This window comes from Pan troglodytes, chromosome 5, assembly GCF_028858775.2.
Source record: "Pan troglodytes isolate AG18354 chromosome 5, NHGRI_mPanTro3-v2.0_pri, whole genome shotgun sequence".
NCBI classification, from domain to species: Eukaryota; Metazoa; Chordata; class Mammalia; order Primates; family Hominidae; genus Pan; species Pan troglodytes.
In genome coordinates, this window is record NC_072403.2 from 130,178,100 (window position 1) to 130,190,576 (window position 12,477).

The window sequence follows — 12,477 nt, forward strand, 5'->3', positions numbered from 1 at the left end:
AACCTCGTATAATCTCTTGGACAACTCACGTGGTTGCCATTTTATCAAAGTGGAAAGATGGTTGTTGTTGTTGTTTTCCTTGGGGTTAATAAATATGTTTTCTATTTTTTCCTTTGGGATACATGTTTTCTATTTTCTTAACCCGAAGCACTTTTAAACACAGATTTTGTTATTTTCCTACAACACTGGCCAATTGCAAAATATAGATCAATTAAAAGCAAGAAGATAATAGTTATTGTTGTTTGTTTTTATTCCATTGTTTTACAGTACTGAACAGAAAGACTGATTGTGATTATCTAATCCGTAAACTCAAGTAAAACGTATGATCGAATACAGCTAAAAATACCCTTCTGGGGAGCAGGAATGTTAGAGTCACATTCATAAGTCTAATAAACAACTTAAACATTCCCTTTATCCCACGGGTCATACTGTCATACTGTGGGTCATACTGTGCTAAAGGATGTGTGAACAAGTGCAATCAATGTGAAAGTCAAATGTCAGAGAAAAGAAAAAGTGTGCCGGGTCAGTGAGCACAGGCTTGTGGTATGCAGGGGCCTTCTTCACTTTTGATGTTGTGGTTGATGCTTGTCTTGGTTTTGGTTTTAGTATTTTTCCTGGAGGCCAAAACAAAAGAAAGATTTGGCCTCTCCCTGAATATGGAATAATGGGACTACAGAGCAGGAAAAGACCTAAGGGATAATTAAGAATACACCTTTCCTGGCCAGGTGCAGTGGCTCACACCTGTAATCCCAGCATTTTGGGAGGCTGAGGCAGGTGGATCACTTGAAGCCAGGGGTTCAAGACCAGCCTGGCCAACATGGTGAAACCCTGCCTCTACTAAAAATACAAAAATTACCTGGGTGTGGTGGTGCATGCCTGTAGTCCCAGCTACTCAGGAGGATGAGGATCACTTGAACCCAGGAGGCGGAGGTTGCAGCGAGTCGGGATCATGCAACTGCACTCCAGCCTGGACAACAGAGCAAGAGTCTGTCCCAAAAAAAAAAAAAAAAATACACCTTTCTTTTTACCCATGTTGAATCTGAGGCCTAGGGAGTTGAGGTGACTTGATGAGCATTACATATCTGAGCAAAGCCAGCCCAGTGCCCTTTATACACTTAACCTAATGCATATGTTCTGAGAAGTCATCTAACCTAGCTATTGTTTTTAAGAATTACAAATAATATGTTAAAACTCTGGTATGTTCAAAATAAAGAGAAAGAACACAACTGGAATCCCAAAGAAAAAGACGAAATCAAATATATGTAGCATATACAGACACATACTTTATATATATATAGTAACTCTCTCTCTCTCTCTCTATATATATATATATAAAATATTAACTGAGGTATTGATAAGAGTCAAATAGGATGTTCCTTCAAAGCCTTATTTCTCTTTATAATAATTAAACAATATAGATGAGTGTTATGTACTCAGAATTTAAAGTCAGGCTGCCTATGTGACCTAAGGGCAAGTTACTTAACCCCTGTAAGCTGGTCTGTTGCCTGTTTACTCACAGATCCATCTTTTACCCTTTCCTCTGCTCTGCTTATGCAAATCCACATCCCAGCCTCCCTTGTCAACTGGATTCCAGTCAGTTTTGGCCAATGGGAGGCAGTAGAGGGAGATTGGAGGTGGGAGAAAGAAAGAAAGAAACCATTGTTTCTCTCTGTGTCCCTCTGTTTGGGGTCAGATATCCTCTAGATGTGGCTGAGTCTCCTCTGTGATTCTACCCCTGCTGGGCTTCCCTAACTTCTGACCTCAGGTAATGTGGCCTCCCTCTTGTATTTCCCTAGCTCTTGGGTTGTGAGTAACTCCCTGGTATTGCTAATCTTCAGGTTGTCTCACCATCCCTGTTTCCCCATCACCCATTTGAACACCTTTGTAACTTGTACTCCATATAACATATCCTCTATTTAACCCAGTATGGACTGTGTTTCTTGACTCTATAAGCCTATTTCGTAACCTGTATAAAGAGGATAGCAATAGTTATCAGCATTACACTGTTGTGGAGATTAATTACTGTACATAAAGTACATGACACATAGTGAGTGCTCAATCCATATTAGCTGATAATAGTATTTCCCATCTCTGTAGTTTAAATCACTTTAGTGCATAAGGACAAGAGTGACCAAATTCTATCCTTAGTGAGAGAGAGAACATTCCAAGAGGAAATGTTTATACACATACTCTGTTATAAATGTAGTTACTGCAGCCATTTTGTAGTTGTCAGTCAAAAAGTAATTCAGTTCATTTGTATGATCATGCTGATCAATTGAAAACCCTACCTGGACAGCAAGTTGGACTTTCTGAGGCATTGTTAATGTCCATTAACTATCTAATGTCCATCTAAGAACAGCCAAGGAAGGGCAACGATACTGCATTCCAACTCTCAATTTAATCATGTGTTAACTAGGCTGGCTATGCTTTGCTTGGGAAACAGTATATTCACATGCAAAAACATCGGTTGACCTAGTTGTCAATTGTGATAGTGTATATATTCCACTCCTGTCCCCCTACCTCTAATTTCTGCAACATTTAAAAATAGGTTGAGAATATTTTAGCTGGAAGCATCATAAGGTAGCCTGGTTAGCAAAGTGCCATGTATTTATTTCCCTACTCTCCTTTGCTCACCAACTGGGCTTGTAAAATCTCACCACGTCTCTGAGTCCTCCAATTATATATCCAGCTCCCTACTGGACAGATCCTTTTGGATAATGCATAAGCGTTGAAAACAACACATTCAAAATGGAGCATTTTATTTCTCCTGAAAATCTGGTCCTCTTTTAGCTCCCTCCATCTTAGTATATGGCGTCACAGTTCACCTAGTTTCTAAATTAGCCAGAACCCCTGGGCATCCTCCATGCTCTCCTTTCCCTCACCACCTACATCAGTCTATCACCAGGGCTTCTTGAGTCTTCACAGACCACTTCCCTTCTCCACTGCCGTTTCGAGCAAAACCAAGCAAGCTACCAGCCTCTCTTGCCGGGATTGTGACACCGCCATTCTAACTGGTCTCTGTAACTGGTCCCATGCTTTTCTCCTTCCAATCCCTTCTCCACAGAGTAGCCAAAATCACCTTTTGAAAATGTAGATCAGATTCTTTTAGTCAGCTGCCACAAACTCCTCAATGGCTTCCTCGTACAACTAGAATAAGATACACATTCCTTTCCGAGACCTGCAAGGTCTGGCATAATCCATTCCCTTCCCAATTTTCCAGCTTCCTCTGCCCGTTCTCTTCATTCTGCTCAGCCATTGTGGCCTTGGTCAGCATCTGGGACACTTGAGGCCCTGTCCCTTTCAGGAACTTTTCATGTGCAGGTTTCCTTGGCTCCTCTCCTGGCAATCTCCTTTTGGTCCTTCAGCACTCGAGGTAAATGCCACCTCCACAAAGTAGCCCTACCTCACCACCCTGTCTAAAGCAAGCTCCTGACATTCTCTTTAAGAAACACTTGTCTTTCTGCATAGCATTAATAGCAACTCTAAGCTTCTTGTCTATCCTGTTTTTCATTGTTCCTAGCCCACAGCAGAGTGCTCAGGGCATGGTTAGTACTCAGAGAATAATAGTTGAATAAATGAGTGAATATACCAACAGAGCCCACAAGTCAAAGTCCACGCAAAATGATGGAAGGGTATTATTCTGGAACTTTCTAACCCAGTCATGGTATTTAAATCAGTGACACCTTCAAAAAACAAAAGAAAAACGGAAACAAGGCTCTGGTGCCTAGACTGTGTTCTGATCAAGTTTTATTATTTTTAGTGGATTAATTTGAGGATTGATCTTGTCCCTAGTCTGTTAATCACAGATTTCTTTAAGGAGTACCAAATTAATTTTTATGTCTTTTCATGTATTAGTCATAAGTTATGTAATACTTATTGCATTTTTAGTAGTTTGGTTAAAAGGAAAATGCACTACAGGTAGCGTGAAACCCACATGCAGAAAAACGGTCCGTTTTTAGGGAATTCAAGCTTCTGATAGAGAATTAAAAACCAAACTAATATTACTGCGATAGAATCTACACGTAGGACTTTCACCTTTCCGAAGTAGGAAAGTGGTTGTTCCCCCTTCCTCTGAGGGCACTTCTACCACGCTAGAGGGGGCTGTTGTACTGAGTTTACTTACTTATGTTCAGAATAATTTTTTTGTAGATCTGATGTGGCTTTCATATGGAATGATGATTTGTGCCCTTAAGCACTTTTCATATGGGTAAACCCAATTTATCTTTGGATGAATCCCTGGTCTTCATAGTCAGAAAGACCAGATATTCGGTACCTACCAAACTCCCCAAAATCCCTAAGTCAGAGGAAGCAAATCTGCCCACAGCCCACACCAGATACATTTAATCAAGGATTCCTTTGGAAAGGTTATTTTTATTATGTTGTAATGCCCAGGCAGACACTGAATTTTAGCACTTATGCTTATCCTATGCCTTATTCTTTCAAGGTGGAGAAAAGAGCATTATTTTTTTTTTTACATTTGCATTGTATCAACATTTGGGGAAAGTATAGATTTAGCTGTAAACTCCTGCTTGGGACCCTGCAAAACAGAGTACCCATGTCTAGGCATAATTGCAGAGAAAGAGAGAGAATTTTTGAGGATGAGAGATTGGCCACATAGTATTTTAAGGTCATGAAAGCCCACATGTGAGAGTTCACAGTATGCCAGGACATGTGATGGAAGGGCAGGACTCTGTGTGTTTTGGGTAGAGAAGAACAGAATTCAGAAATCTGGAGGAGACTGACAGATCATCATGTATTCCCAGCAATGAATTCATCCACCCAAGGCCACACAGTCAAGATTCTAATTCAGTATTCTAAGTCCAGGTCTCTTTGACATGCAAGCTCTTCAACTTTAAAGACTACGTAGTTATTCATCATTGTGGGCAATACATGATAGCAAGCAGTTTTGTTGCTATTACTCAAATTAAAAACTAAGAGGTAAAAAAAAGTTTAAAAATAGATGAGTAGCAAAAGCCGATTACAGCACAATTGGGAGAATTCAAAAACCTTGATTCTGTGTTCTGACTATCGCCACTAAGAGGCACTCCTTCCCAGAAGAAGTAAAACGTCAGCAATGCAATAAGAAGCAGAAAGTTCATTTTTCACGCTTAATTTTTTTTAATCTAGTTTAATTTTTGTACTGTGTTATCCAATAATAAACATCAGTGAATAGGGGAAAAGAGAAACTGCCTTGTGTGAGTGACAAGTGGTGTGCACTCTTCCCCTTCTTTCCTGCTGTGGATGCCGAAGATGCCCTGGAGGAGGCCCTGACGCTGCCTTCTCTTTACTCTTCCCCCAGGACTGCTCTACGTTGGCTTTAGTGCCTGCATGTTTGGTCTCTACAGCTTTATGCCAGTCGTCATAAAGAAAACCAGTGCCACTTCAGTCAACCTCTCCCTGCTCACAGCAGACTTGTACAGCCTGTTCTGTGGATTGTTTCTCTTCCACTACAAGGTAAGTTGAGTGAGTGCTCCTTTGTGAAGATGATACTTTGTAGGAAACAATGAACATGGGTAGGAATGCCTGGATGTGAAATGCCCTGATTTTGTGTAGGGAATAGTAATGTAACTGGGTGTGCTAACCTCCATGATTTAGGTATTCACATTTCAGCTATAAGACAGAGACATTTTGTCCTATGAGATCAGTAACTATGGACAATTGATAGTAAAAGATAAGAAACAGCCATAAAGGAAAGAGCTTTTGAATACTGGGGACAGCTTTCCTGATAGCATTCAGCCCAGAAGCTACTCTTTTTCCAATACGAACCTAGGAAGAGTTGTACAATTCCCAGACTACAGCTGCAAAATGGATTCTGCGAAAGGCCTTGGCAGAGTATTTTCTCTTTGGAGAAAAGACACAATTCCTGCAGTTTCTGCTTTGCAGATTTTTTTATAGCAAATATGAATGGAAAATGCTAATGCACTAGAAATAGTTTTTTTACTAAAAGATTGGGGTTTGAGTAAAGGAATGCTAAGAGATCATGTGAGGCACTTGCAGTGAATGCATCAGCCCTGAAGAAAAGAAGAAACTGTCCAGTCCAAAGATGTCAGCCTCTCAGAATGCAAAACTCTACCCGCATCTTTGCCCTAAGGAGGCATGACTAATTGATTATGGCACACTGAGGTCAGATCCTACTCCTCTTAACACCACACTCACTGCTGCCAATAACAATCAATTAGAATTGACATATGAGAAGATACCACTTGCCATTCCTTAACAAGTCCTGTAAGACAAGAGTCAACAGGGACTATGACCCAGTGTGAAACAGACCAAATATGGAATGTCCAAGCAGATAAGACCAAACTTGGATTGCTGAAAGAAGAAGAGGCAGAAGAAAAGAGACACTACTCTGGCCACTTCTAGCCAAGTTCCTCACCAGTGGTATTACAGCCACCATCCGCAGCACTCAGGGGTGGCCAGATGATGGGGCACCTTGGTGGGCAGAGCATCTTCATCCAGATGAAACAGGGTGTAGACGTTCCTGGAGCAACAATAAGCTAAAAAGAGCATGTACTTTATATGATTACGGCAAAGCAGCTGAAGTGAATAATCAGGATTACTACTGAGAGAAGCAAAAGTCATAGCCAAGAAACTGATGCAGAAGGGCAGACACGGGTGAAAAAGAGGTTACAAACGAAGCTAGTTAGTAGCTAGGAGGATCAGAAACAGATCTGAGAGATGGTACAAGTTGAGAAAGTGGCTGTGACAGCAGACAGGAATAAAGTTCCTATTTTTCCTCCAGCTTTATTGAGGTATAACTGAGGAATAAAAATTGTACTATATACAGTATTTAAGATGTACAACATGATTTTTGGATGTATGTATACATTGTGAAATGTTCACCACAATCAAGCTAATTATATCCATCACCTCACATAGTTACCTTTTTTCTGTGTGTGTGTGTGTGTGTGTGTTTGTGTGTGTGTGTGTGTGGTGAGAATACTTAAGATCTACTTCCTTTGCAAATTTCAAGTACAGGTTACCACTAACTATCATCACCATGCTGTATATTAGGTCACCAGAACTTACTCATTTTATAACTGAAAGTTTGTACCCTCTAGCTATCATCTCTCCATTCCCCCAACAAGTTCCTATTTTATATGGAGCCTTTTGCCCAATACAGTGGCAAAACCGAGAGCTTAAAGAAAGTATCTAGGACTAGGCAATGTTTATTGTTTGCAGTTTGTTTCATCTGTATGGAACAAGCTGCTTCCCAAGCTACCTTGGTCCTCATAAGGGTAAAAAGCAAGATCACAATATATTCCTCTCATGCTGCTCCTAACCAGTGCTGGGAAGACCAGCTTCCTTCAAAATCCCCCTCCTCACACACCCAGTCATTTTCCAGAGCTCTGGGGAACACCTGGCTATGGGTTCATCCTCACAGCAGAGTGGCCACCAATATTCTTCTCTCCTCTTCAGTTAAGCATCCACATCTAGTCCATTACTTGGTGTGAACTCAGTTCTTAGCAATTAATCTTGTAATTTGCTTTATAAGCTCCTGAACTAGGAGAATCCCTTTAATATTCCTTAAGGGAAGATAACCAAAATCTGTTGTTCTGCTGAGGGCTGCAGTCACTGCTTGGGCAGTTCAGACCCAGGTCAGCTCCCAGCATGCCTGAGAGCAGTGTTCTCGAAAATCTGGTTTCACTGGGGTGCTTGATAAAAATGCAGATTTGTGGGCCACACCCCTAAGCCACAGAGTCAATATCTGGAGATGTGTCTGGGGAAGTCTGGTTGGTAACATGTTCCCCCTGGCAGTCTGATGCCCTCTGAGTTTGAGAACCACTGTCTTTGATAACAGTGTACTCGAACAGTGCCTGTTCCTGTCTGGGTCTGTCCTTTCCCACACTTCCACTGATGTGGGGTTAAACCTGGGATTCCTCAAACTTACACACATCAGGAAATGAGAGGGCTGATACGCTAATTCTCTGCAATCTATCCTCTCCTCCTGTCATTTGTATATTACTATTCATTGAGGATAAGTAACTTCGCTGAAGAGGAAACGATGTAGTAACCCCTCATTATGCCATCAGAAGGGAGGCTGTGTTATCTGAAAATTAAATTACTGTATTCACTAATTTAGAATTGTAATGGATATTTTTATTTCATACAGCAATGATTTGGGTTTTTTTTTTTTTTTGGTATGGCAAAACACACATACATTTTGTTACTATTTGAAAGATAAATTTTCTTAAAGCAGGGATTGATCCAACATAGTAGTCATTTCTTCTAGTTAAAATTTATTTCTATTGCCTTTTTAAAAATTAAACTATGAATATACTTGTAGATTCACGTGCACTTTTAAGAAATAATAGAGAAAGCCCAGTTAACCCCTGTGAGCCCAAGTATCTGAGATAGGTCTCAATCAATTTGGAAAGTTTATTTTGGCAAGGTTAAGGGTGCACCCGTGACACAGCCTCAGGATGTGGTGACAATATGTGCCCAAGGAGGTTGGGGAACAGCTTGCTTTTTATACATTTTAGGGAGACATAATACATCAATCAATATATGTAAGATTTACATTGATTTGATCTGGAAAGGCCAGACAACTCAAAGCAGAGGCTTCCAGGTCACAGGTTAGATTTAAACATTTTCTGATCAGCAGTTGGTTGAAAGAGTTATTATCAATAGGAAGGAATGTCTGGTTTACCATAAGGGGTTGTGAAGACTGGGGTTTTATCATGCAGATGAAGCCTCCAAGTAGCAGGCTTCAGAGAGAATAGATTGTAAGTGTTTCTTATCGTATTTAAGGTCTGTGTTGATGTTAATGCCAGTTGGCTCTTCCTGAATTCCAAAAGGAAGGAGGGTACAGTGAGGCATGCCCAACTCCCCCTTCCCATCATGCCCTGAACTAGATTTTCAGGTTAACTTTGGAATGCCTTTGGCTGAGAGGGAGGGTCCATTCAGATGGTTGGGGGGGCCTTAGAATCTTATTCTTGGTTTACACTCTTCACCTAGTCACTCACCCCTAGTGATAACATCTTGCCAAACTGCAGTACAAAAAAACCCCACAAAACGGTAGTACAATACCAGGATGTTAACACTGATACACTCAACATCCAGAACATTTCCATCAGCACAGGGATTGCTCATGCTGCCCTTTATAACCACACCTACTTCCCTCACCCACCCCCAGCTCCTCAAAATCACTAATTTGTTCTCCATTCCTATAAATTTGTCATTTCAAAATGTTATATAAATGGAATTACACAATGTGTTACCCTTAGGGATTGAGTTTTTCCACTCAGCATAATTCTCTGAAGATTCACTCAGGTTGTTGCATACATCAGTAGTTTATCTTTTTTATCATTCAGAAGTTGTCCATGGTGTGGATATGCCACAGTTTATTTAACCAGTCACCTGGTGAAGGACATCTGGGCATCTCTACTTTTGACTATTACAAATAAATCTGCTGTGAACATTCATGTACAGGTTTTAGTATAAACAGGAGTTTTTATTTCTCAGAGGTAAACACCCAAGAGTACAACTGCTGGGTTGTTTGATAACATGTTTAGTTTTTATAAGAAACTGCCAAACTATTTTACAGAGTCATCTATTGTCTTTTATTACAAAGCAATATATATCCATTGTAAGAAAGTCAGAAAATGCAGATAAGTGCTCTTGTACATTGGTACCATTTTAGAGTGGATGTATATTTTTACAGTGCACATATATTTTACAGCTTATATATTTTTAATAAAAATTTAGTTATACCATCCATGGTTTTGTCATATGATTTATTTAAACTTAACATGTATATGTTTCCATATCATTTAATGTCTCTATATTATATAAGCCTAAATTTGTGGTTCTCAACTCTGGCCATACCTTACAATCACATGGAAAAAATATAAAACATAGTCATGCCTAGGTCCTGCCCAAGAAAGCGAGATCCTGATTAATTGGGAGCAGGTTTTTTAAAAGCTCTTCAGATTATGCATCATATATGCTAATATACAGCCAGAGTTGGGAGTCACTAATCTGTACTATTATTTTAATGGCTACACAGCATGCCACAAAATGGTTATACTTCCATTTTTTTAACCCAGGCTTCCTTAACCATGGCGATGTTGATATTTTAGACAAGACAATTGTTTGTTTTGGGGGCCTGTCCTTTGCTTTATCCCTGGCCTTGATCTACCAGATGCCAATGGCATCCACCCAGTAGTGAGAATCAAAAATTTCTCCACACATTGCTAAATATTGAGAACCACTGATTTAACAACCCTTAATTATTGAATTCAGGTGTTATCTCTTTTAGGCTATTAGAAATAATCTGGAAAATTAGCTTCTAAGTTTTTGTTCACATCCAATATTTCAGTGTTTTTTTTTTTCAAAATAATTTGTATGTAAATATACAAAATTGACTTTTTAATTTCTAATTTGAAACAGAAATCTTTAAAATAATTAGAGAATTCTAATGACCAAACAGGAGCCCTGCACAGAAGCAGTACATGCAAAGCCCTGTTAATATCATGACAACCAATATTAGGACATAGACATATGCTGTATTTCTTCTTTCCCTTCATTCTCATTGTACTTAATTGATACCACACCACTTAGCTCCTGAATAAACACTACCTTGTATTGTTTTCCAGTTGCTTTATGAACAATCATATTTAGTATCTGCAAAAAAAAAGCAAAATGCTCAATTAATTTAAATCCAAAAATTAAAAAAAAAATTTATTTGCCTTAAAGAGTCTCTAAAAGGCTCTTCCAGGCAATGCTTGAATTTAAAATCAAGTAGTCATTGTTTGGAAAATTCATGTTTCATCCTCAGGGCCCTACTTCCCTGTCTCTAACACTGGCCTTGGGGTCTTCAGGTGGAGAGCCAGAACAGGGAGAAGTGTAGCACTAAGAGGCCCCCAGGTTTCCCACCACAGCCAGATGGGCTATCTCAGAAAATCGACTTTTTTTTTTTTTTTTTTCGAGACAGAGTCTCGCTCTGTTGCCCAAGCTGGAGTACAGTGGCACGATCTTGGTTCACCACAACCTCCACCTACCAGGTTCAAGCGATTCTCCTGCCTCAGCCTCCCAAGTAGCTGGAACTACAGGCACTCGCCACCATGCCCGGCTAATTTTTGTATTTTTAGTAGAGACGGGGTTTCACTATGTTGGCCAGCCTGGTCTCGACCTCCTGACCTCATGATCTGCCCACCTTGGCCTCCCAAAGTGCTGGGATTACAGACATGAGCCACCATGCCCAGCCAGAAAATTGACTTTTAAATAACATTTATTGAAGTTACTTTTATCATTATGAGCAAATTATGGCCAATGCAAAAATCTTGGTAAATTTTGTAACATTCAAAAATGGTTATGGTGATGATATGGGAGTGGGAGAAGCAGCTGTATTGTATATATATATATATATATATATATATATGTATATATATGTATGTATGTATATATATGTATGTGTATATATATACACACACACATATATAATAACTTTGGGAAAAGCTTTGTGTATATATATAATATCTTTGGGAAGATACATGAAAAAAAGTCTATTTTGGGGAAAAAGTATTTAAATCCTTTCCCATTTTTAAATTGGTCACTTGTCTTTTTATTATTGGGCTGTAATAGTTCTTCAGATATTCTGGATACCCGACTCTTATCAGATATGTGATTTGCAAATATTTTTCCCATTCTGTGATTGTCTTTTTACTTTCTTGCTAATGTCTTTAAAACACTAAAGTTTTAAATTTTGATGGCACTTTAAATTTATCTATTTGGTTAAACCTGTATAAACATGAAAGGAACCAAGTTAATGCTGCCGCTGCCTTTGAGCTGCCAGGCATTCCCTGGTGGCGTCCATATACGTCTCCTCTCCTGGGCTGCAAGTAATAACTGCTAATTGCCTGGCATTGCTCTAAAGGGATAGTTGGAAATCACAGCCTTCAGGAGAGGCATCTTTAAACTAAATGAAATGTTGTGTGGAAAAGGGTTTAGTCAGTAAGCTTAAACTGAAGAGTTTAAAAAATACTGATGTGGCTGTGCGTGGTGGCGCACACCTGAAATCCCAGCATTTTGGGAGGCCAAGGCAGGTGGATCACCTAAGGTCAGGAGTTCAAGACCAGCCTGACCAACATTGTGAAACTCCATCTCTACTAAAAATATAAAAATTAGCTGGGCATGGTGGCAGGGGCCTGTAATCCCAGCTAGTCGGGAGGCTGAGGCAGGAGAATTGCTTGAACCCGGGAGGCGGAGTTTGCAGTGAGCCGAGAGTGGGCCACTGCACTCCAGCCTGGGAGACAGAGTGAGACTCCATCTCAAAAACTAAATAATAAATAAATAAATAAATAAATAAATAAAATACTGATGCTTGGGTCCCCCTCTCACCGATTCTAAGCACCCAAGCATCAGAGGTTTAAAGGCTCCCCAGGTGATTCCAGGGTGCAGCCAGGGTTAGACCCCTGGTTCAGACTTACTGTACATGGCTGCAAGCAGGTAGAACTGGGACCAAAGGGTGAAGGT

General features: G+C 39.9%; 1 protein-coding gene across 2 annotated transcripts in view; it reads left to right on the plus strand.

Annotated features, from left to right (window-relative positions):
- The window catches only part of SLC35F1 (solute carrier family 35 member F1), a 408,943-nt gene that overhangs the window by 371,073 nt on the left and 25,393 nt on the right, over positions 1-12,477 (plus strand). For both annotated transcript variants that reach the window (XM_009451898.5, XM_054686212.2), the window contains exon 7: positions 5,300-5,454. In XM_009451898.5, the coding sequence (XP_009450173.1) occupies positions 5,300-5,454 (155 nt within the window). The remainder of the gene's footprint in view (positions 1-5,299; positions 5,455-12,477) is intronic.